Source organism: Rhinolophus sinicus, linkage group LG11 (assembly GCF_036562045.2).
Source record: "Rhinolophus sinicus isolate RSC01 linkage group LG11, ASM3656204v1, whole genome shotgun sequence".
Taxonomy (NCBI): domain Eukaryota; kingdom Metazoa; phylum Chordata; class Mammalia; order Chiroptera; family Rhinolophidae; genus Rhinolophus; species Rhinolophus sinicus.
Window position 1 is genome coordinate 29,450,638 of NC_133760.1, and position 27,045 is coordinate 29,477,682.

Here is a 27,045-nt window from a genome sequence, read left to right on the forward strand (position 1 = left end):
AGGTATGAAAGGCTGGTTCAATAATCAAAAATCGATTATCTTAACACAGTACATCCACAGGCTAAAGAGAAATCATATGATCGTAAGAAGAGAACATAGCTTAGTAGGAAAAATGAAAAGTAGAAGCATTTTAAAAAATGGTTTTAAAGTTTAATAAACATTTTTCTTCAAGAGTTCTAATTATTCCCTTCTTTTGAGCCTTATAAAAATTAAAAAAATGTGCCTTGATTCACATCTTTTATTACAGTACTATTTCCCCATTAGTAAGTATATTTATTAACTTCTAACCTTTTACAAAATTAATTCACTATAAAACTAGAGAAATACTACATCACAGACAGAATTCCACAGCAACTGAAATTTATATATAATGGGATGGCCAGTTAGCTCAGTTGGTTAGAGTGCGGTGCTAATGACACCAATGTTGCCACTTCAATCCCCACATGGGCCACTGTACCCTCCTTAAAAAAAATAAATATATATATATATAAAATCTCATAATTTTAATAGTATCATTTCCTCCTACAGATGTCTCATAATTTACTTAACCAATACCTATTTGGAGATGTCTAGTTGTTTCCAACTTTCTCCTATTATATAAACAAAATTGGGATGAACACCTTTGTGTATACATTTTTGTACACTTACTCTTTTATTTCTCCAACATAAAGTCCTAAAAATTTAATTAATGAATTATAAAGCATTAACTAAGAATTTTACTACATGCTACCAACCTGTACTCTGGAAAGACAACATCATTTTATACCCACATAAAGGGAAGAATACTGCCTCTATTTCTATTTTGTAACTAATAATAGGAATTAGATTAAAAAGTGTAAGTGAAAAGCAATACCTCATTTTTATTTTACTATTTCTTTACTAGCAAGGGTATTTTTTCAATGTTAACTAGCCACTTCTTTCTTCTTTTGTGAAGTGCCTGTTCAAATGCCAGTTTTTCCATTAGAATTTTTTATTTTTCCTATTAATTGTAAGTTATTTATACGTTAAAAATATTAAGATGCTGTTATGTTACAATGATTTTCCCCTAGTTGTCATTTGTCTTTTAACTTTGTAGATTTATTTCCTTTTGCTATACAAGTTTTAAATTTTAATACAGTCAAATTTATGAACGTTTTCCTTTACGGCACCTATTTCTGGTGATATAATTAGACATAGATAGTTATGTTTTCTTTATATGACACTACACTTTCATTTTTACTCTTAAATCTCTAATCTCTGACTATTAATTGAATGATAAACAGAAAAGCTCCAAAATTCTGGAAGATTACCAAAGAAAGAATACCTTATAAAACTATAATTTTAAATCCAGAATAAATTTAGTCATTCAAAACCTTCCTATCACATTCAAAATAAAATCCAAACTCCTATGATGTCCTATAGAATCTAGCCCCTGCATCAATGCTACCATTCTCTGGCTTCACTGGCCTTCTTGCTCTCCAAGCAGGCCATGCCTTATTGCTACCCGAGGTCTTTGCAACACTTGCTATTCCCTGAGATTAGTATACTCTTTCCCCAAATCTTTGTATGGCTCCTCATTTCACTAAGTTTTCTACTCCAATGTTACCTCCTTTTAGTGACTTGGCCCACTGCCATATCCCGTCCTCCCCTGTCATCATCATAGTCCTTTCAATGCTGCTTTTTCACTGCCTGACAGTGTAGTACGTGCTTCCCTGTGAATTTCCTATCTCCCTGACTAGAACGTAAGCTTCATGAGAACAAGGGCTGTCTTCTTACTCAGTATACTTACTTCTTAGTATACGTTGACTTTAAAAAGCTACTTACCGTTGTCAGGACACGCATAATTGTGTCTATATGCCACCGTTTGGAAGGTGCATACCTAAGAAAATAATGGTACCAAGTGAAAAAAATGAGAACCTGTAAATTATACTGTGCTCAGTGACTTTAAAAAATCCTGCCTTTGGTCTTCTTTAAATTCACTTGCTAAGTAATTATATTTGGAGACATTTCACTTTCAAATCTAGCAGCAATACCCGTTTCAAAGGGTAATAAAATGGCACACTGTAAAACTCACACGTTTCACATAATACTGCAATTAAGAGTTGCTGAAAAATGGGAGTCTGTCTCCAGTGTCTCAGAAAACAAACCATAAGGTCAGGGCAGGAGAAGACAGAGCAGACAGAAGAAAAGAGACTGTTCCCAGACCCAGGAAACACCAGGACTAGGGATTTGCTCCCTTAATCTCACAGTTGAAGAGTAGAGAAATAACCGTACTACCAAAATCTTGAAGTATTTTTTCCTAAAATTTTACACAGCCACAATTCAGATGCTATAACTTTTCTCTAGTCTTCATTAAAAGGGCATCATATACGAGAGGTTAAAGAACAGACATGGGAAGAGATTTTGTAAACTTGGGAATTTTTTTGGTCTTAGCATACTTAAATGCTGGCTAACATGGCCTTTTTCTCAAAGTAATTTCTAATTGGGAGCTTGAAATAAATGTTACATGTTTCAAACACGTTTACAACATTTTCCCCATGTTCTGAAGATGCTTTTAAAAGTTCCAAGTATCTTTTATCAATAAAGGTAAAAATTAAATCTTACTTTTCTGCAGCAAGAAAGATTCCAGATGCACAGTCTGCTTTAAATTCTGGCTCACATGAATCCAGAAAATAAAGTAATTCCTTCATCATGCCTCGGATATTATTCCCATTTACCAGGGCAAAACTCAATTCCATTGCACGCCTTGCAGGGGAGAAAAATTAAGAAAAAAAAGTTATGATATTTACAGTGGGAAGAAAACAAATACCAACCACTGGTGTGTGTTAATTTCCTTGCATGATCCTGTGATCCCAATCTTTGCATGTGAGATAACCAACGTTATCAAAGTTACTTTTTCTATTTTTGAATCTTTGTTCAACACTTTTCTTCAAATATTCCTGAGAGAGACACTACTGATGACCAAAAACGTAGTTTGGGTTCAACAATTTATTCTATGAAGCTGAAATTTAGAAAAAAGGCTCAAAAACAGGGGCAACAGGGCCGGTCCAGTGGCTCAGGCGGTTGGAGCTCCATGCTCCTAACTCCGAAGGTTGTTCCCACATGGGCCAGTGGGCTCTCAACCACAACGTTGCTGGTTCAACTCCTCTGAATCCCGCAAGGGATGGTGGGCCCAGCCCCCTGCAACTAAGATCGAACACGGCATCTTGAGCTGAGCTGCCTCCCAGATGGCTCAGTTGGTTGGAGCGCGGGCTCTCAACCACAAGGTTGCCAGTTCGACTCCCGCATGGGATGGTGGGCTGTGCCCCCTGCAACTAGCAATGGCAACTGGACCTGGAGATGAGCTGTGCCCTCCACAACTAAGACTGAAAGGACAACAACTTGAAGCTGAATGGCACCCTCCACAACTAAGATTGAAAGGACAACAACTTGACTTGGAAAAAAAAAAAGTCCTGGAAATACACACTGTTCCCCAATAAAGTCCTGTTCCCCTTCCCCAATAAAATCTTTAAAAGAAAAGGGGGGGGGGCAACGAAATTATTCTCTCTGCATTATTCCTTAAAACTATAATATATAAAGTCACCATACTCTTTTATTACACCCACTTCTGTCCAAAGATGATATAACATGATTTATACCAAAAGGTATGTAGATGAAGAAATGCACAAAATGTGCTATTTCTGATCACTTGCTTTATGTTTATTTTTCTCTTACTGTTGAGTAAATAAAAACTACAGTAAACAAAAAGAAAAAGGTATGTGGAAAATTAGAATAAAAAGAATCTCGAAAAGCATTATGTTAAGTACAGTAAGTCAGATACAGAAAGACAAATCCTGTAGGATATCACTTAAATGTGGAAGTAAAAAAAGACAAACATATAGAAAGAGATTAGAAGGGTGGTCACCAGGGTCTGGAGAGAAGTGGGAGAGAAGGGGAAATGTTGGTCAGAGGGTATGAACTTCCAGTTATATAAAATGATTAAGCTCTGGGGATATAATGTACAGCACAGTGATTAAAGTTAATGATACTGTATTACATACTTGAAAATTACTGGGAGTAGATCTTAAATGTTCTTACCACAAAAAAAGAAATAGTAATTATGTAACATGATGCAGGTGTTAATGCTATGGTGGTAATTATTTTGTAATATATATAACTGTGTCAAATCCAAGCATTGTACAACTTAAACTTACACAATGCTACATGTCAATTATATCTCCATAAAGCTGGGAAAAATAATGAAAGAGAGAATGAAGGCCAAGAAAAGGAAAAAACAGCATATACAAATTTCTGTAACTGCCTATCAAATTTGGCAACCAAGGCAAAAATGGAAACGTTTAACATATAAAAGTTATAAGATTACTATATGCATCTTTTCATATTTGGTCAGTAATTTCAAACATGGCATATAAACTGACTTTTAAAAATAGCAATTTAGAAAGTAGAAAATACTTTTAACTAATTTACAAGCAAAAAAAAAATCCTTATAGAAATACAATAATAGCTAATTCTTATATCGTGCTTAAGTACTTTACTTTTACTAATCCAGTTAATACTGCATAACCCTATGAAGCGGGTACTCTTGTATCCACATTTTAAATATGGGACAACTGGAGCATTTAAAGGTTAAGTAAACAAGACCACTTCTATTAAGGGCAGAGGCAGGATTTGAAATAAGGCAGTCTGGCCACAGAGTTTGAGCTTTTACTGCTAGAAAGCCTGTCAAAGAGACACGTTTTACTTTTGAAATGAAAAGCCCAATGATAAGGTACAGAGAAACAACACAATAGGAGTCAGAGGCCTGATTTCTATTCCCAGGCTGTACAATGGGTTTTGGAGTTAAGTCATTTGATTCCTTTGGGACTATATTTTAACTAATCTGTTAACTGAGGATATAAATGCCTAGTCTCACTGGCTTGCTCTGAATGAGAGGGGGCTTACAGATCCTTTGCAAAGCACTATGTAAAAGTTGTTGTTACTGAGTCTAGGTCTTATCTTTAGACAGCCCAAGCACTTAGCACCTCTTCTCTGCAAACGAAAGAAATTCAATAACAATAAATGTTTGGTAAGTCAATGGTTTCAGAGATTGTGTCAAATCCAATTTGTTCTGGATTTGAACATACAACCAAAACTTCACTAGGGCCAACTATAGCTAGGTTTCACAAACATCTACAATTCTTCTAAGAGGAGAACCCAGCAGAGTTACGCCACCACGGGAAAAAAAAAGTATGCCTTTTGAAAGTGCTATCTGCTGCCTACCAATCATTCCTAGATACACTGTTGTAAGAAACACAGCTGCCTGTAGTATCTTAGGGCATAGTACTGTGAGAAAACGTGTGCTGTCAGCAATTTGAGTTTCAGCATAGTGATAAAACACTTGGCCGATGGATCACTCCATATTTTCATCCTCCAACACACAAAGCACAGTACCTCTGTTAAGTAAACTTTTGCCCAGCTAATCTTTATCTTTTTCATTATCAAAGAACAAGGAAAACGTCAGTGTACACTTAAGTATTCCTTATTGGCCTCCTTCACTGACCTAAACTTCTCCCTGCCAATCCTTTCTATAAAAGGATTTGCTCTGCAGGGACTACATCAGTGAAAATGATGACTAAATACATAAATGTCAACATTCTCACTTTCAAAACTACTACAAAGTTAACAGGTGGGGCGGAGGCAGAGAACTCAAGAATCTGTTACCGTTTTATTGAGACATCCAAATCTTTTAGACAGTCCACAATTGTGCTTCTGTGCCTCTGTACTGCGTTATGATCTGTCTGCACAGTCTTCAACAAAGATGTCAAGGCTACATATCTGGATGAAACAAAGTTGCAGAAGAACAGAATTAAAATGTAAAATTGAAGATAGTTCTCTGCCTAAACAATGACACAAAAAATGTCTAAAGACTAAGGAAAAACATACATTTTTAAACATTTAAAAGAAAAGACAGTAAGTATACTAGTAACATTTTAAAGGCATAAGAGACACTATAATCTAAAGTGGCACCCAGGAGCAGCCTTGGATTTAGATTTCCATTCAAGGTCAAGTCCACTTAAAACTTCTAAAAATGATTGACTAAATTTTTTCAAGTTCTTCCAAATAGTACAACAAAATAAGCATATAGTATGCCTTTTCAGGCCTTAGTCTCAAAATGCAAGAGGAAATTATTTCAATTTTACCATTTGTATCTTCTCTTTTATTTAATACTGGTACTAAAACTACCCCTACAAAAATTTGAGTTTAAGATCCAAGTATTTAAAAATTCTTTTGGAAGGAGAAGATAATTCAGGATAGCACAATGCTTATTTCCACATTTTTTCAAGCTTAACATGATAGAAAGAAAATTTTCTCTTGATTAAAAAAGGAAAAAAGGCAAACAGGATATACTACATATAGGAAAGTAACAAAATAAAAAACAATATTGATAAATTCATCCACTTTAAAAAACTAACTGGAATTCACAAAGATGTTCCAGATTTGCAACCCAACATAGATTTTTTCTTCTTAGTTTAGAGCAGGGGTCAGCAAACTATAGCCTACCTGCAAAAATCCAGCCATCTGCTGTCTGGCTTTGTAAATCAATTTTTATAAGAACACAGCCATATTCATCATTTACACAGTCTTTGGCTGCTTTCATGCCAAAAGGCAGAGTTGTGCAACTGCCACAGTGACCCACAGGCCCATAGAGCCTAAAATATTGACCATCTGACCCTTTACAGAAAAAGTTTGCTGACTCCTGATTTGTAGCATAAATAGGAGTAAAAATTAAGCCATGAAGCAAGTCCTCAAATTCTTTACAAAACAGTAGTCTTAAGACCAGACTAAAAATAGAAATCCTGAATTTCCTACATTCAAGTTCTGGATACGTCACTCAATAAATGTGTGATCCTAAGCAAAGTCACTCTTGAAAAAACCGAGTTTATAATAAAATACGAGACACTTTTCATCTGACTTACCTAATATTCTTGTCATTGTTCAATAAGAAACGACCCAGGATATTTATGGCTAGGACCTGAAGAAAAATAGCAAAGGTTGAAAATCTGGAAAAATTAAGTATTCTATATTGTTTAATTTCATAGTCTCCTATGGGTGCAAACTATTTAAAGGTAGTAGATGATATTTTATAGACTGGAAAGATAAAAAATTTTGAAGATAAATGGTGGTGGTGGTTGCACAACAATGTGTATGCACTTAATGCCACTGAACTAGACTTAAAAATGGTTAAAATTATAAATTTTATGCTATGTACACTTTACCACATTTTTTTTTCTTTAAGGAGGATGGTCTTTACACATAAATATGGACTAGCTCCAACATAATGTTAGATGAAAAAAGTAAGGTGCAGGACAATATATATGATACGTTACCATTTTGTTTGAAAGGTGGGGAAAAGAAAAGAACTAACCTAAGTTACTTTGGTTAAGTTATTTGGATACTGTAATGTTAAAGACAAAAAGAACTATACAAAAATACTGTATTATAGTTAGTAAATTTGTTTCTTAGAATAGGCTAGCTATTTCTCATTTTTAAATTTTTTTAAGTTTCTTTTTCCAGGACCCATCAGCTCCAAGTCAAGTAGTTGTTTCAATCTAGTTGTGGAGGGAGCATCTCACAGTGGCCCATGTGGGGTCCGAACTGGCAACCTTGTTAAGAGCACTGTACTCCTAACCAACTGAGCTAACCGGCAACCCCAGGCCAGCTATTCTTATATTAATAAATGATTGAAAAAAAATGAATAAATTCATGAGGGAAAATTCTTCCTTACAGAAGAATTCCAATTATTTAATGAGGACAAAAAAAAGGAAATAGAAGAGTATCATTAGAACACCACCCTAACTGTTGCAGACAAGATCATCTGATGGATAATAAAATTGGGGGCCAGCCCGGGCTCAGGCGATTAGAGCTCCGTGCTCCTAACTCCGAAGGCTGCCGGTTCGATTCCCACATGGGCCACTGGGTCTCAACCACAAGGTTGCCAGTTCAATTCCTCGAGTTCCACAAGGGATGCTGGGCAGTGCCTCCTGCAACTAAGATTGAACACAGCACCTTGAGCTGAGCTGCCGCTGAGCTCCCGGATGGCTCAGTTGGTTGGAGGGCGTCCTCTGAACCACAAGGTTGCCAGTTTGATTCCTCGACTCCCTCAAGGGATGGTGGGCTGCGCCCCCTGCAACTAGCAACGGCAACTGGACCTGGAGCTAAGCTGCGCCCTCCACAACTAAGACTGAAAGGACAACAACTTGAAGCTGAATGGCACCCTCCACAACTAAGATTGAAACAACAACAACTTGACTTGGAAAAAAGTCCTGGAAGTACACACTGTTCCCCAATAAAACAGTCCCGTAAAAAAAAAAAAAGATAATAAAATTGATGAGCAAAAGTCTCAGGAGAACAAGGTATTTGTATATTCTCAAAGTGTCTCCCAAAATATTTTTAATTAAGCAAAGGGAATATTAACTTTACAGTGGAGAGATACAGCAGACACCACCTTAACTAAATGATCAAGGTTAATACCACCACTAGTGAGACCAATAGATAGGCTGTACCTCTCGATATGATACTGAGAAAGGCACATCACTTCTGTGATAGCCTTGCCAAAAAAGCATAACGTCAATCTAATTATGAGAAAATATGAGAGCCAATTTGAGGAACATACTAAAAAGTAACTAACTGATCAGTACTCTTCAAAAGTGACAGCCATGAAAGACAAGGAAAGATGAAAGAACTGTTATAGATTGGAGGAGACTAAGGAGACATCACAATTAAATGAAAGGTGAAACCATGGATTGGCTCTTACAACAGGAAAAAATATTAGTAGAAAAATTGGAGAAATCTGGAAAAATCTATAATTTAGATAATGGCATGGTATTGATATTAATGTCTTAGTTTTCATAACACTATAGCAATTAAATGCTAATATTATGGGAAGCTGAGTGAAGGATATACAGAAACTTAACTATTTTTGCAACTTTTCTGTAAGTCTAAAATTATTTCAAATAAAAAGTTTTTAAAAGTGGGAAGAGAAAAAATACACATGTACAAACACATTTAAATATGGATAAAACATCTCTAAAAAAATATATCAGAAAATGGTAACTATTTCCCACTAGAAGAATTGAGACTCTACACATGAAAGGTATAGGCAGACATTTTCTTCCCCACATACCTTCTCTACTGTGTTTTACTCTATGAGTTTATTTCTTAAATAAAAACAATTTAATTAAAAAATGATGTCTCGTCTTGTTTGAAGTACAACTCAAATCATGGCTCTAGTAAAAGCTTATTCTGAAATGTTTCCTTCACGCCACAGTATCTATATATCTAATTATACCTAAGATCTTCCAAACTTTATTATGATCAATATAAAGCCTTCAGTGGGAGAGTATGATACTTCAGCTGCCAAAACCCAGTACTATACATTTTGTATCATTCTTTCCTAAAGTTAATTTTCAAATGAAATTCATTTCCAAAGTACTAAAGTCTAAGTCAATTATTCTAAATTAAATGTTCAGGGAAAAGAAAAGATTAAAACAACACTTACTCGCAGTCCACTCTCTGACTTAATATCCATGATAGTCAAAACCGTTTCATAAAGAATAGCATTTCCTACATTTTTACTAGTCTCTGTATTAGTAGCAACCTGAAAAGACACAGAGGGCAGTACGTAAATGGTAAAATAATGTTTCCAACAAAATATCCAGAGTATCGAGAGACATTTTTGTGATTGATTATAGCCACCAATGAGGAAACACAAATAAAAACTGATCCATATAACCACAGTCGTTCTACTCCCTGCTATACTAAGATGAATATTTAACATAATGCAAGCTTGGTCTACTCACCTGTGCTAATATGTCATTCATAGCTTCACTTGAGTCATCATCATTTCGTCCTAAAATTCTTAATAACCGCAAAATTCGTACCTAATGTGCAAAATATGAGAAAGATCAACAAATTATGTCTGGCATAAATTATGTCTGCTTAGCATGAAATTCAAAAATCTTAAATGAAGTCTTAGATCTCATTAGAAAAGGTCGAAATTCAAACAGAAGAATTTTAAACATTATCTTCAGAGATGTTATATATGTTTCTGTGTCTTAATGACATTATTAGACAAGCCACACTGCCACTCCACAGCTAACGGATACCACCACCTGCAGACCTATATTACAGGCATACCTCAGAGATATTACAAGTTCAGTTCTAGACCACTGCAATACAGTATCACAATAAAACAAGTCATAATCCTTGCTGGCAGAGGGTCTTACCTTCAATTTGTTAAAAAAAAAAAAAAAAAGCAACATCTGTGAAGTGCAATAAAGCGAAGCCCAATAAAACGAGGTATGCCTTATATTGGTAAGTCAAATCTCTATGTATTACATAATTTTGACTATTACAACCATAATTTCATTCTATTAATCTAATAAAATACAGAACTGTGTCACTATTCATTTATTAATATAATCAGTTTAATCAGTTAACTACCAAATTTCTACCCAACACAAACTTAAATCGAAGGAAACAATCTATTCCAAAGGTATTAAATTCATATATCATATATTCAAAACTTTCTTTCAAGCTCACCTGCAAAAAGGGGTCACTGATACCAGAAACATCATGTTCTGGTGAATATCCGGACATGATGAGGTTCTTTAGAATACGAACTAATTGGGGCACAAGCTGTAGGGAAGAAAGATGCATCAAGAAAGTGAACATCAAAGAACTTCTCATGAATAAGCAGGTAATTTGGCTTAGCAAAAGGGTACAAGGGTCTGAGTCCAAGTAAATTCTACCAATGTACTAGTACATTGTTGATGTTCAATAAATATAACTTAGGAGTATTTTTACCAAGAACTCAAGAAGTACTTGAATAAAAACAAACTAGACTTTTTTACTCCAGAGTTATATATGCAAAGAAACTACCAACAACAGTAGGTCAGAAAGCCTATGAGAACAGGTAAAACACATGCCTATGGAGCGTATTGCTGCATTTCTACTCCTATAGAACTTGACATACCTAGATGGCACAAAAATGTTCAGGTTTTATCCATTTAAACATCTAGATACAGTGCTTGCTTCAGCAGCACATACACAAACATTTCATATAAAATGGTATCATACCCAAAATACTCGTGATCTTATTAGAGTTTTAAAATATACTATCTCAAATAGAGAAAAAAATTTCTCTTAAGATAGGGCTCATTATGTCCTTTTCCAACAAACAATAGGGAATACAAAAGCCTCCAACATTGACCAAGAGGAAGAGACACATGAAAACTTGTATCTTTCACCTTAAAAAGGTATCAAGGCCATGAATAACTTCCTTTCCCTAGCCTTACATGACACAATTTTCAGTAAAATTTAATTTCAGCACTTACTTATACAGACTGTTTGTTGCTTTTTTTCTTCTCTTACTAATGAAACTCTAAATTCCTTATGCTCAGAATTCCCTTCTTGTCCTTCCTTTACTTTGTCCATTATTTATTAACACATAGTAGAGGCAATTTTATTGCCAAGCTGAACTTACAGATGCTTTAATTATTATTATTCATTTCACTCTGTTGATCAATAACTTAATGTTAAAACCCTACTCCAAAATGTTCTTCACAACAGGAACTTTTCCAGTCTACAACTAAAAACTCAATTCAGCTATATAAACAACTCTAAACACCTAAAATTAAGACATGTCCACAGTGAACTAAATCACCTCTCCTTTTGAGGCATTCAAGACAGCCCCAACTTTGCTGCAACTCAGTTACCTTTTTCTCACTGTATTGGGACTCAGTCCCCTCCCTGCTCTACTCCCCAACTCTAAAAGGGGATCAAGATCGAAACAAAAGCCAAGCTAGGCCCAAGGTACATACAACACATTCACAATGCTAAGGTCACTTCTAAATATAAGAGAACATAATCTGTGTAAATTTAAATAAGTTTGGCCATAACATTTCAGAATTACGTGAAACATTTCAGAATTATGTGCTTCGTAAGTCACCTAAACAAAAATCTAATTTGGACAACTCTAAGATGAAAACAAATGTAAGCCACAGACACCTGTAAGTTCTAAATAGAATCTACATTAAGCATGTCAACTGTGAGCAGATTTATATCAGACGTAAGAATAATATAATTTTATACACTGCTTTAAAATTTATGTAATAAAACTGAGGTCATCTACCAAGCTCTGCACAAAAAGAATCTCGCCTTGCATACTTTCCAATGGCCTACTTTTTTGTATTACGCATATACCTAACTATTGTTTTAATCTCGTTTACATCTTGGAGAAGTCCTTTTCCCTTGGGCTACTAAATTCAGAAATTGTTTTATTTATTTCCAAAAGACCAGCACACCACATTAAGATCACCCTGGGACAAAAAGCACAAATGTCTAAGTGTTCAGCATACTAATTCTTGGAGCCCGGCTTTATTGTTCAGACAAAAATGCAAGTTACTAAAACTGATGACAAGACAAACAAAGTAAGATGACAAAGGGAAAGGCTGCAGCCATGAAAATCAGTTGATGCCCACCCGCTCTACCTCACAATCCTTTTTATATTCCAAAACTTCTAGGCAAGATTAAGTGCAGGTAAAGGGAAAATAAAAGCTCTAAGTCTGAACTGAAAGTTCAGAAGTACACACGGAGCTTTTTCAAGTATGAGGTTACCCACATATAGCTCTAAAGTATCTACTTCAAAAAGAAGCAGTGTTTTGTGTCAAGGCTCTAAACCGATCTAGAATTGCCATCACCAAAGCCACTGGGAGAAACTGCTCCGAGTTCCTCAAGTGAAGATAAAGGAAAGGCAGAGAAGGAGGCTTACAATTCAGGAAAGGCTGCAACTGAAATCCAAGGCTGATTTTGGAGTCAGGAGTTTAAGTGACAAGACAAAAACTGGACTAGGGAGTTAGCCAAAAATGCTAGAACAAATAACTCATAGTATTAAGCACAGCTTCAGCATTAGTATATATTTAAAAGCCACATTTGTGGATGGATACACAAAAGCTACTAAGGACCTAACGCCAGCATGCACCATCTAAAAGAGGGTTAATTCTTACCTTTTCATTCTAACATACAGCAGGATTCCAAACAGACAACAGGAACAAAACATACAAAGCAAGCATTAGGGACAGATACGGGTCTCATACTATTTTACAATAATTTAATCAAGACATGAACATCTATGGGGGGAAAAAAGCCAAAAAAAAAAAGAATTGCTATTAGAGCCTCATTAGATCTATAGTGCAAAGGAAGCCCTATTTATGGAGTGATCAGCACCCTATAAAAAAAATTAAATGCATGTAACTACCCAAAGAATAGTCTTTCTCTGAGTCCTCCTTACTACTGCCTTCTAAAAGTAAGTGGAGAAAATAAAACTTTCCACTTTAGAAAGCTGTAAGAAAGGGAGGGAAGGAAGGAATTAACAAAGCTAGGGACTTCCATCACGGGAGTCAACAGCCTAAAATGAACAGTGGGGGATCCTGCGTTAGGTAAAAGTAATCTCAAATTTCAGTCTGCAGTTTTCACCTTTTAAAAAACAAAAACCAAAAAAAAAATGAAATTACCTGCCTACAAAAACACACAAACACATTCCTGTTTGTAATTTGACCTCAGGTTACATTTCCTGACTTCAATGTGAAAACAGCAGATAAAGCACATTGAGAGACTGGTGTGTCTGCCAACAATGAGAAGACTTTTATTATGGAAGGGTAAACACTATACTATTGCCAGTTCTTATAAGCCTAAATCTGGCTTCCAGCCCTACCACACAGCAGGGCTAGTTAAGTCCTTTATTCAGCTCCATAACTTCCTTTCAAAAGAAAATTTGTGAGAAAATTATGTACTTTTCAGGAAAATCATTTTCAATCAAGAAAGGCTTAGGCACACAGAATGGCACCTACCTTTCTGAAATGTGCAAGCATGTCTGGGCTTCGCTCACACATTTCTGTAAGGAGGACTACAGATGTGTGAAGGACACCTGAAAGAAAACAGTACATGAACACTAAAAATGAGGCTATATTATTCAACGTCATAGAACAGGACTCTGAGTTCTGAAGGTCAATTCCAAAAGGATAGTTTTGGAATTTGCTACTTTTTTTTTTTTAATCTTCCAAAGAACCAAAGCATTGAGGTAAATACAAAGGAGGTATTTAAATAGATGCCTACTGATTTAATACTGGTCAAGTCAGTCAAATCAGAATCTTTTAAACAATATGTGACCAAAATAAATGCTAAAAATGATAACCAATACATATGTCTCTCCATCTGAGAATATGAATAAAGACATGTTCACAGTCAATATAAGCTAGGCATCATCTGCTCCATACTTACCGTGTGTCCCCGAAAATAAGACCTAGCCGGACCATCAGCTATAATGTGTCTTTTGGAGCAAAAATTAATATAATACCCAGTCTTACATTATATAAACCTGGTGTTATATTTTACTATTATATATATATTATATTATAAACAAGAGCTATCACATCATATCATATCACATCATATCATATATAAGACCCGGTCTTATATTAAGATAAGACCGGGTCTTATATTAATTTTTGCTCCAAAAGACGCATTAGAGCTCATGGTCCGGCTAGGTCTTATTTTCAGGGACACACGATAATAAGCACTTAGCTGAGTTCTGACAGGTAATTCGTGATACAAAAAACGTAATAAGAAGTTAAATTTCTAGATAAAATGTATCAAAACTTCAGGGTACAGTAATTGTGGAAGACAAAGTGAATCTGCTTGTTCCAGAGTGAGTGAAATGAATCTCACAACAGTTTTCATTAAATATGTGCCCTGAACATTCATTTGTCCAACAAGTATATTTTGAGCCGTTAGGCACAGGACTGAGTTCATCAAATTAAATACACCTTACCATTTTTTCTTTTAGTATTTAAGACACATAAATTGGCTTTACTCAGAACTTGTTTCACTGACTCCAAAATAAGAATAAAAGGTTTGGGGAAGAATAGCTACATTCCATTTAATTCCGCTCGTTTTATATAAACATATCAAAGTACCCATTACAAATTCCTATTATAAGTAACTTAAAAGGATTTTCACGAACCTTACACTCCTACCACAAGGCAATAAAGAAATAATTTTTTCTTTTTTATTTTTATTATAAAACAGTCAGGAAACTAGAGGGTTTTAAATATGAAAATCAAGGCTATATCATTTGTACATTACACTGAATATCAGTAACTTAATACAGGACTTTTAGTATAGTAAAAGAGGAGCAAAAATGAAAAACAAGTTTGCTATGAAGGAATCAATCTCTAATTATAAAACTAGGATATAAGAGTAGGAGAGAAATTCAACTGATCCGCCTTTCCTGGAAAAGTGCCTAAACACAGCAGAAAGGCAACTGCACTGCACTGAGACAGAAGGCCAACTCTGCCGGAAGCTTTTCTCCTTTCCCTTCTCCCTCAGTACTTCACCAGTGCATCCAAATCACATTACCATGGTTCTTTTCATTCAGTAAGTTTTTTGTTGCTGGTAAAAACATCTCCATGAGTTCAGGAACCTTCCTGATGACATGCACAGCACACAGTGCTGCCTATGAAAAAAAATAAAAAGGACAAAAGGCTGATTTCAATTAAGTCACGACAATCAATCTTATAAATAATAACAACAACAAAAACCCTTATCAGCTAATTCACCTAGTACTAGAAAAATAAAGAAGAAAGAAGTTAGATATCAGATTTATTGTTGATTAATTGCTTAGGGCTTTCCAATTTGTACTATCGCATTAATGAGAACTCCTGGCTCACCTGTCCCTTTGTTCATTTATTGCTAAATAAATGGATAAAAACTTTCTAGACTATACCATGGTTAACATGCATTTATCAAATAAGTTAAACATAACTTACGTAGAGTGGCAATGTAAAAAATAAAGACTTCCATCTGTGATAATCATTCCTCTGAGTAATATGACCAAATAAGGGTTTTATAAAAACATCATACAATTGGAAAACATATCCGGCAGATACTTTAAATCTGCTGGTTACTTTCAATAGTACTGATACCTTCCTTCCCCAATTCACTCTCTGCTCACATCAAGAAAATCATTTGAAAGATACTTAGCTAGTCTCTACTGAAGAAAAGATGATCTTAGCTTACTCACTAGAAAAGAAGGTACATTCAAAGACAGATTTTGGTTACCCTCCAACATAACCATATTTGTTGGAGTTGACTACCAAAAAAGTTTAGATACATTAACAAGAAAAGGTTTCAGATGGATCTTGAGATTATAATGCTAAGCAAAATAAGTCAGACAAAAAAAGTAGAGAACCGTATGATTTCACTGATATTTGGTATATAAAACTGAAAACAACAAAAGAATAAGACAAACAAATGAAGAAACAAAAACTCATAGACACAGATAATAGTTTAGTGGTTACCACAGGGTAAGCGGGGATGGGGGTGGTAGATGAGGGTAAAAGGGATCAAATATATGGTGATAGAAGGAGAACTGACTCTGGGTGTTGAACACATAATGTGATTTATAGACGATGTATTACAGAATTGTACACCTGAAATCTATGTAACTTTACTAACAATTGTCATCTCAATAAACTTTAATTTAAAAAAAAGAAAAGATTTCAGCTAATTCTTCCTATGTTGTATCTAGAGGAAAGAAGATTTTCTTCTCTAATTTGTAGGAATGTTCTATTTAAGGAAATAATGTACCTTTTGAACAAGAGCCCACACATTCTTTAAGAGAAAGGACTGGCTTTGGTTTGCAACCATCATTAACAGTGTATGATCCTGGAAAACAGCTTGGCCCTTTCAACGCCTCTGTATCACACCACTAATATAGAGGCACAGTAAATGCCAACCTGACAATAGCATGTGTTCACTTTTTGGAGTTCTAAATTTTATACTTTTTGTTTATGAAGGATTTAGGGTTCAAGCACAATAAAATAACAATGAAATGTTTATATTAACAAATAAAAGCAGATAAGAGAGCAAGATCATTGTTTTCCATAAGTATTCCATTTAGACATATCAATTGTAGCAAGTATGTCCTTTATCATTGCCTAACAATTATTGAGGTCCCAACGGAACTGCACTTCCAGAGATTCAAAGGCACCAATACAAAACATGAGCACTAATTATTAGGATAAAAGTAAATTTGTAAATATTTGATCATTTGTTCATTTTAATACTATTTAGAATCAGGTAATTTAGAAAGTAATTAAGTATGCCACCTAGGATACCCAATAACATTTGTTTGTTTATAAATCATTTCCTTGAAAAAGAAGAATTAAAAGAATTAAAGTGTTCACAATCACTTATCAATTGGAGAATTAGCAACAAAAAAATCATCTCCAAAATAAGTATAAAAAATAAATTTTGACTTCTAAACACTTGATCCACATATAGTTATTTAAAAGACATTTACTGCACAGAGAAAGGTATGCCATATAGCATCATTAGAGCTTTCAAAAATAAATAATTTGCCTTCTCATCTCCAGAATACTCCCCAATCCAAACACAGACATTTAGTTTCACTAAAAGTTACCTTTTTTCTTAAGTAAGAGTTGGAAGTTTTCAGGAGTTTCTCTACCTCTCCTGCAAGGTCTCTGCACATCTCTGAGGAGCCCATGCAGCCGAGGGTACAAAGTGCCAGCCCCTGGACATACTGCGTGCTATGATTAAGATCACTGCAAAGGAAAGGAACCAGGTGGAAATGAACACGCTATGCCTGGTGCTGCCCGTGAAGAAGCTTCACAACCTAACCAGGTAGCTCTGAATGATGCATGATTTCTCCAATAAGGAAAACAATAGGATGATTTGTTGCAAAAAGAAAAAAAATGTTTTTTCTAACTTTATTACAAATTACCAATACAGCAAATGGACTGACAGTTCCTCCAACAGGCTTACAACTCAGTGTTTCCAAATACCAAAGCAACAGAAATTAGACAATGTTATCTGTTGGACATTAAAAGACAACCCATTTTTGAAAACTCAACAAATCATTGAAATAAAAACAGGCGGGGCGGCCGGATGGGTCAGTTGGTTAGACCATGAGCTCTCGACAACAAGGTTGCAGGTTCAACTCCAGCATGGGTTGGTGGGCTGCGCCCCCTACAACTAAAGATTGAAAATGGCGACTGGATTTAGAGCTGAGCTGTGTCCTCGACAACTAGATTGAAGGACAACGACTTGGAGCTGGAAAACACTGTTCCCCAATATTCCTCCATAAAATAAAATATAAAAAAGATATATCATTTTAAAAAAACACCTGGCAATGATAGAGATATGGAGCACAACTGTATCTTTAAAAGGTTTTTAATATACTCTACTAGTAACTACAAAAAATTGTAAGATATACATTAACCAAAACCTTTAAAAAAAATCAGAAAACACAATCTCTACTGCTAGAGCATTTAAGGTGATTTAAACATCACAACAGAAATACCTTTAAACCTTTGATCTTATAGTATAGTATAAACCTTGATGTTACATTAATTTTTACGGTTTTATTTATTCAAAAGAAGAAAAAAATGTAACTAAAAAAATTAGCTAATTAAACCACCTTTAACAAAGGTAGACATTTATAGTGGCCCAGTATATGGTGATACAGATACACAAAATCCTATTTCTAACAGGCATTGATTATTGCACTAAATTATTTTCAAAACAGCCAGGGAGTATATACTTTCAGGAAAGTATTAAATATTAAAAGCTTGGACCACAAACTCACCTATATTATAATCAACTCTTACTATTCAGAAGATAAATTATTATGAGTTATGCTACTTCTACCAACTTTAAGAGCATTTTACTATCCTTTAGTCCTATGGTTGTTGAAGTGTGGCTAACAGGTCCCTGGAAGTCCCCAAGACTGTTTCAGGGGGTCCATGAGATCCAAACTATTTTCACAAAACTAACTCATTATTTGTCAACTGTCTTGACAGTTGTACTGATGGTACAAAAGCAGTGTTGGGAAAAACTAGTGGCACATTAGCACACATCAGGGCAGTGGCACCAAACTGTACTACTAATCACTGCACTCACTGCCACACACTCAAGGTGGAAGCAAAAAAGGAAGGAAAGAAGATAGGTTGGTTCACTTAAGACAGCTCATGACAAAGCAGTAAAAATAATTTTTATTAAACCTTGACTACTGAGTGCACATTTTTTAATATTCTATGTGACAAAATTGGAAGTATCCATAAAGTACTCCTGCTATACACTACAGTGGCAATTTCAGAGAAAAGCACGTGTGTACTTACTTCAGTTGCAAGCTAAACTATGAACTAGCTGCTTTCAAAATGGACATAATTTTTATTTGAAAAATAACTGACAGACAACTATAAGTATTAAAATTTTGGTATCTGGCAGACATTTTTTGGAAAAACAGCCAAATAAGCCTATCACTTCAAGAGCAACAACTAATATTTATTGCCAATGAGAAAATCCAAGGTTGAAGCAAAAATTAAGACTTTTGGAAAACTTGTACTGCCACCATGAACTTGACAGCCTACCAGTGAACTGTTTTTTTCCTCCGACGCCTTAGGCATGATGAGTGCCTAAAAAGATGTGCAAGACAGACTAATGACTTTCAATATAACAAAGTACCAAACTTCACTGATATGGTTTCAGATTCCACATTGTAAGCAATCCTTAAGAAACTACCACTTGTGAAGCTTTGGTATAGTATCAAAGAAGAATATCCATAGTTATTTGAAAGGCTATTAAAGTTGTCTTCCTTGTTCTGACTACATTATCTGCGATAAGCTAATCATCTTCACATATTTTAATTAAAACATGACACAAGAAATTGAATAAAGCAAATAGGAGCACCGAGCTGTCTTCTGTGAGGCCAGATAGTAATGATTTACAATAATGTAAAATAATGCCATTCTTATTTTTATTTTGGAAAAGTTTATTTTTCATTAAAAAATGTTATTTAAGGGGCCGGCCCGGTGGCTCAGGCAGTTGGAGCTCCATGCTCCTAACTCTGAAGGCTGCCAGTTCAATTCCCACATGGGCCAGTGGGCTCTCAACCACAAGGTGACCGGTTCAATTCCTCGAGTCCCGAAAGGGATGGTGGGCTCCGCCCGCTGCAACTAGCAACGGCAACTGGACCTGGAGCTGAGCTGCGCCCTCCACAACTAAGACTGAAAGGACAACTTGAAGCTGAACGGCACCCTCCACAACTAAGATTGAAAGGACAACAACTTGACCTGGAAAAAAGTCCTGGAAGTACACACTGTTCCCCAATAAAGTCCTGTTCCCTTTCCCCAGTAAAATCTTTTAAAAAAAAATGTTATTTAAGCTAACATGAAGAGGGTTCATAATTGGTAATTTTAAACAAACTAACAAATTGCTTTAGTCTTCCCTGAAGAACAAAGAAAAGGTAAAGTATAAATTAGCCAGGTTTGCTACTTTCCACCAATTTGAATATTTAAGTTAAAAATTACTGGTAAATGAATCTCAATTACTGACTATGGCTTTACTATTCAGGCTTCCAGTTCCCAAGAATATTTAGTTGACTTTCATTCATTTTATTTTCAACAATTAAGACTATTTGCATAATGTGAGCTCTTAAAATATCATGTCCAACTTTTAATGATTTAATTCCAAGATCTTTAATGTCTTAAAAGTTCTTCTATACCAGTGAACAATAAGGTAAACATTCATTAATAAACTTAAAAACTGCTGGAACACTATGATATCCTATAATACAGACAAAAAGCAAAAAACTCACAAAAGAAGGCAAACAAAAATACCCCCTTCATTACCAGATTTATTTAAAAACAAAACAAAAAACCCCCAAATGATCCAAAGTCCTTTAACTCAGCTTAGACTAAAGTGCCAGATCAATTTTCAACTATTATTAGTAGCTCTTTCCTAAATTCACTTAGGGCTTGGCTGGGTCCCATTAAAATTAAACAAAGATTTCTTCTTTGCCTATGTGCCTCATTCTCCAGTTTTTATCAAGCTAGAAACCTATACTTGAGTTTGGTATTAACTCTCTAATATAAACTTGCTGCTAGGCAGAACTGCCAAATTATCAGCATGTGATTGAAGGCTTAAGTAATAAGGGCAACAGAGCATGCAAGAACAAAAATTAGAGAAACTCTCAGAGGCCTGTCCAGAGTAAATGTATAAAGAGTCATGCTGAACATCTAGCATAGAAACTCCATGACACCAAGGATTTCTGTCCCATTTTTTTCATTCTCCATCCCCAAAGCTTACAACAGCTCCAGACATACAATAAATATTTGTTGAATAAATGAATCAACTTAGTATCTATTTAAAGGCCAAAACATAAGATTCTCCCAAAATTAAGTTCACAGACTCAATGCATCTACATGACACACTCAATATTTAAAACCAAATCATAATTCTTATTTTGGAATGTTCCATTCTCCATTGGGAAATTTCGAAGTAGAACATTATTTACCACAGAAAAGTGTAAGAGTTCAATGTCTAACAGAAATTTGTTACAAGAGGGATGCTGGGAAGAACGGCTAATTCCCTGCTTGACCAGGTCCTCTAATTTCTCCATAATAACAAGCATTCCTCCGTTTATAAGTTAAACAAACATGACTAGACTAGTAAATCAGTAAAGCACCCATTAGAAAAAAAAAAAAAAGACATACACAAAAATTCACAAGGCTAAGTAAAATCACATGTAACAAAATCTTGGATTCGACCACTGACAAAATTTCTCTTTCTGCCTTTAAATGGTATTTATTCAGAATATATACTGGTAATTCTTTATTAAATGTAACATTTCATTATACATGGTACTCAAAGTCCTGGAAATAGAAGATAAGAAAGTTCAGATTTACCAATGCTTTTTCTATTGTATGACAGCCCAAATGCTTATTTCATTGTTAAATTGTGTTCTTATGCAAGATGTATATATAGCAATACTTTCATTTAAATTATCCCTTACAGAAGTTTTTATCCTTTGCTTCGTCTCTTTACAAACAAGCTACAGAAGCTAAAGCAATTCAAATATATTCTAGACAGTAATATAAAATTAATAGAAGATTTGCTGATGTCAAGATTTACTGACGTCATATTATAAGACCTAAAATCACAAAGTAGTTATTAGAAGAAGGGAAGGTTAAGACTTACTTCTTGATACAGTTGGTCATGAGAAGATGAACATCTTGTCTTTCGTCTAACAATAGCATTGCCCCTAAATAGCCAATGCGTTTGTCTGTGAATTTTTGAGAGGCAATAAGCTTGAGGCACTCCAACTGCAAATTTTAAAAAAAAAGAAAGAAATTAAGAAATTGCTGCCACAGGCAGGAAAGCTATGTTTTTAACCCAGAGTCAATGAATTACTAAAGTAAATAGATACAACCTGTATCATCAAACCACCTAAATAAAAGGCAAAGATTTAAGATGTTTGGATATCTTGATAACAGTAATTAAGTTCTGGAATAGATATCTGTCAAGGTCCTATGATATTGGCCATCCAAATAACCTGTGAAGTTTACCTTAGCTCTACAGATTCATACAAATAATAACTAGTAAAGTATTATAACAAGATATTAATAAACCCAATTCCTAATTTAATCCCCAGGTTATACTAAACCAGCACCTAACTCGTGTGTATTTAAGATCTTGTTCCTACTTTGAATATCAAAAAACTCATTAGCTGGTATCAAAAATACATCAAAGTGCCAAGCAGTGTCCTAAACATCAGATATGCACAACTGAAGAAGAGATAGACACTAACTTTAATATAATGTGGAAAGTGCTACATTTAGGGCTTGAACCAAGTACTATGGGAGAGGTGAGGGTTTAGGAATCAAATACAGAAGAAGAAAAAAAAGCCAGAGGAAAACTCAGTAGTGGAATTAACCTAAAATGTTTAAATAAATTTTTTTTTGGTTTACATAATTGTTAAAAATCCTCAGAGCTTAAGAGTCTTTGTAGTTAAATAGTTTGTCTCTCTACTTAGCCTTTCTTGAATGTCACAAGGACTTTGATATACTTTATCGTTCCATCTTGACTAACATGGAAAAGGCCAAACATTCCCTCTAGAGGAGTGGTTTTCAAAGGTTGTACACAAGCTAGACTCTCCAAGAAGAGTTTTTTAAATTATGCTCCCATTTAGAATCACTGCATCCCAAGGGAAGCAGCTCAAATGTAGACCCGTGTACACAGGAATCTAAGATCACATGAGACTACTTCTCATCTGACTTTGCCTGTAAATTCAAAAGTAAAATTGAAGAGAGTAAAAGAGTTTACAAATAAAATTGTTTCAGGGGGGTGGGAGTGGGAGATGAGGATAAGGGGATCAAATATATGGTGATGGAAGGAGAACTGACTCTGGGTGGTGAACACACAATGGGATTTATAGATGATGTAATACAGAATTGTACACCTGAAATCTATGTAATTTTACTAACAATTGTCACCCCAATAAAAAAAAAATTGTTTCAAGCTCTTTATAAATTGCTCTGTCAGTGTATCGCATTAAAAACATCTAAAGATAGTGGAATTGCTATGCTAGCATGAGCAAGTCACAGAAGCCTCCAAGGGGGAACCACCAGGATCCAAAAGGAAAATGAAAACGCCTTCTGAGACTGACAAAGATTTGGTAACAACCCTTCTCTTCCTTCTATACATTCAAGTTAAATTGTTTTAAAAAATCATGAAATAGAATATGATGAATGTCATTTTTACAAAGTCAGCAGAAAAAATTACTGAAGTGAATCAGAAAAATCAGAAGCTAAAGTGTTATTAGAAAAATCTTCCTCTTTTTCAAACTGAAGGTTCGTAAATCCTCCCATTTAGTAACTCTATAAATAAATATTTTAGCAGTGAAAGAAAATGTTCTAAGAATCAGGTATTTTTATCATTCTTATACATAGGTACTACACAATAAATTATCCAAAAAAATTTAATTAAGATGAACTAATGAGGACATACTCTTAGGAATTAATACTACTTTGCAATTTTTAGGGCCAAGTTTTAAGATAGTAACACTATAAGTCATCAGTGACAGGTGAGTAAAATTTGCTTTTTGAGATATTTAAAATTTACCTAAAAACTAAACAGCAAAAAGAAAAACTAAAATGAATTCTTTTTAACATTCCCCATTTATAAAGAGACTAAGCTTCAAGAATAAGCATTTGTTTTTTGAAAGTGACAAATTTGAGGGGAAACATAAGATTATACAACTGTAAATGGCATCTGAAATACATCCTCCAGTGAAGGATTAACTCTGGCCACACTTTACACTTAGGTGGAGATAGCCAGCAATAGTGCTGACAGTGGACCATGTTTTTCATCTTTAAGAATGTTATCCAAGTATTCAAAATGTTAAAACAGAAAAAGGTTGGAGGAGAGTACAATGGGGTATGGGTAAATGTGAGGGGAGAATATCCATTTTTGAGAAGCAATCACTAAAAACACAATTCGACACTTGCATGAGTGACAGAAGAAAAATAATAATGAAATCTATCTGCCCCTTACTTAACAACCTCCACTTCATCCCACACTATTCCTCCTCACTTAAAGGTACTTGAAAATCCCACCTGAAACACTGCTAACCCACAAATCTAGTCTATGCTTTAAGACCACAGTAAACCATCCAGTTTTTATATTCACACTAGAAAAATTTTGCTTTTATTCCAAACTGTGAGCAAAGTCAAAAGACAAATGACAAACGTGGGTAACTCATTTGGGTAAAACATGGGTAACTCATTTCACAGACATAAATCCTGTATAACAGGATCCTACAAATTGATTTTCAAAAGGACCAACAACTCAATATAAAAATGGACACAAAATATGGACAGTTCAAAGAAAATAAAAATAATTCAACTATATGAATGGAATTCAATCTCCTCATAAAACAAATGCAAACCCAACCTGGTAAATTTACTAAAAGAAATCACTGACCTGTACACTTGAAAAGGGTAAATTATATGACATGCAAAATACGCCTCAGTGAAGTTATTTTTTAAAAAAAGAAATGCAAATCAAAGTCACACGGAAATACTACTTTTAACCTACTGTATTAGCAAAGATAAAAAATTGCCGTAACAGTGCAAGGACATTAGTGATGGGAGTATAAAGTAGCCAAGCTGTAGTAAGAAAGATCTGGCCTATCTAAATTACAAATACACATATCCTTTGACTCAACAATTCTACTTTTAGGAACTTACATTACATTTATATTCACGCATATGCAGAATAATGGATATTATCCAACTGTAGTGTTATTTTAAACAGTAAGATTAGAAATAAATGTCCATTGATAAGGCATCATTTTTATAAATTATGACTCATACATATAATGGGAATACTATGCTGGATACCATAAGCATGCCAAAAAAGCTGGAAAAAATAGAACAAGAAAGCTCTTCATATACACATATGGGCCAATCTTCAAAACAGATTAATAAGTGTAAACAGTATGTGACAATATATTTTAAAGGGGAGGGGACAGAATATATATATATCCATTGCCCAGAGATGTATAAAATATCTCTGGAAGGATAGCCAAGAAATGGATGCCACCAGTTGCCTATAAGGAGGGAAAATAAGTGATTGGAAGAGAATAGAAAGCAGTTTTCATCATATATCCTTTTTGTATCTTTTAAATTTTGCATCAGTGAACTGCCATTATCTATTCAAAAAATAAATAATATTGGACCAGGAAAAAAGAATTAAAAACTGCAGTATAAAGGGAACTTACATCTAACTTGTGGTTAGAAAAGTTAATATTATAACTAAAAAGGGGAAGAAAAAACCAATTTAGGGAAATCCAAAACCCCTCCAAAGTTGAACAATACATATTACAAAAAATAACAAAAAGCAGTTGAGTCTTGGATTCCTTTAATGAAAAAGACTTTAAAAATTTAAGACCAGAATCTTATAAAATTACAACTCAGTAAATAGAAACAATCATCCTTTTTTAGATAACTTAAGTGCATAATGAACAATTATTGTGCTATTCTATTATACCTGCATTGCTGCAGGAGCTTAAAAAGTATATTCATTCCTTATCTCTAATCCCCACCATGGTTGTGCTTTTTCCTGCTGACGGTTATTTTGTATTATTCACCTACCATCAATTTCTCCCTTGTCAATAACATTCTTAATATACTGACTTCTCCACAGCAACCTTCTCCCTGGGCCCCACCTTCCATCCCAAAGGGCTGATTGTAATCATTCTTTGTCATTCACTGATTTTTTTGTATTTACTTTCCAACTGTTCTGAAACACTGTGGTTTTGCTTTAACTTAGTAAATTTCTGCTGTGTGCAAACCAATGTGCTAGACATTCTCACTGATACAGTTAGAAGGGCATATAAAAAGAAAACCAACAGTTGGATGTATATCATAACCTGTGTATATACACCTACACACACACACACACACACACACTCACACACATTTATATTCTGTTACAGTTATACACAAGCTACTGTGAATACAAGGTAGGAAGGGCACCGAAATTCAGGTTAGAAACAGTAAGAAAATATCAGAGAAAGGTTCCTATCTCTTTATATATGTAACACAGTGGAACAGTTTTCTCAGCAGAAGCATTCCAGGCAGCCATTAACAACAACAAGCCTAAGAGACTGAAGTTATCAGCTCCCTTTGGAACAAATACAATACCTTAAGTGGTTCTGTTCCAAAAACTGACTGGTCAAAATAGCCTGGGAGAGTTTTGAAATATATGTCACCTGCCACCCCGAGAATAGTCTGATGGAGTAGATTTGAGGTAGAACCTGACAATTTAATGTTTAAAAAGTTTTTCTAGATGACTCAATATTTCAATTTTCCTTAAATTTCAAAGCAATTTTTAAAAAGAGAACTTTACCAGGTTTTTGGCCTTGTTCCATTTTTTTTGTAAAAAAGTACAAATACTGCCTTTATCAACATTTAACCTGGTTACCCTTTAGGAAAAAGCTGTACCCATTTTGTTAGCTTTTAAAACAATTTCCCACATGATCGATGCACATATACATTTGCTTTTAAATTTAACATTCAGGTTTTATGATGTGAACAATCACCTTGATGAAAAGATGCAATTAAAATATTATAAACATTAATGGACCTCAAACTGATTGATTAG

At 34.6% G+C, this 27,045-nt stretch overlaps 1 protein-coding gene and 1 non-coding gene across 3 annotated transcripts in view; both read right to left on the reverse strand.

Moving 5' to 3' along the window:
- The window catches only part of AP1G1 (adaptor related protein complex 1 subunit gamma 1), a 74,089-nt gene that overhangs the window by 19,177 nt on the left and 27,867 nt on the right, over window positions 1-27,045 (reverse strand). For both annotated transcript variants that reach the window (XM_019757351.2, XM_074314626.1), the window contains 11 exons: window positions 22,078-22,202; window positions 17,501-17,642; window positions 15,436-15,532; window positions 13,869-13,945; window positions 10,561-10,656; window positions 9,819-9,899; window positions 9,518-9,616; window positions 6,936-6,991; window positions 5,680-5,793; window positions 2,584-2,724; window positions 1,804-1,858 (listed from right to left, as the gene is read on the reverse strand). In XM_019757351.2, the coding sequence (XP_019612910.1) occupies window positions 1,804-1,858; window positions 2,584-2,724; window positions 5,680-5,793; window positions 6,936-6,991; window positions 9,518-9,616; window positions 9,819-9,899; window positions 10,561-10,656; window positions 13,869-13,945; window positions 15,436-15,532; window positions 17,501-17,642; window positions 22,078-22,202 (1,083 nt within the window). The remainder of the gene's footprint in view (window positions 1-1,803; window positions 1,859-2,583; window positions 2,725-5,679; window positions 5,794-6,935; window positions 6,992-9,517; window positions 9,617-9,818; window positions 9,900-10,560; window positions 10,657-13,868; window positions 13,946-15,435; window positions 15,533-17,500; window positions 17,643-22,077; window positions 22,203-27,045) is intronic.
- On the reverse strand, window positions 5,313-5,398 carry LOC141567782 (small nucleolar RNA SNORD71). The gene has a single exon (XR_012490611.1). It is a non-coding gene; the product is annotated as a small nucleolar RNA SNORD71 (small nucleolar RNA).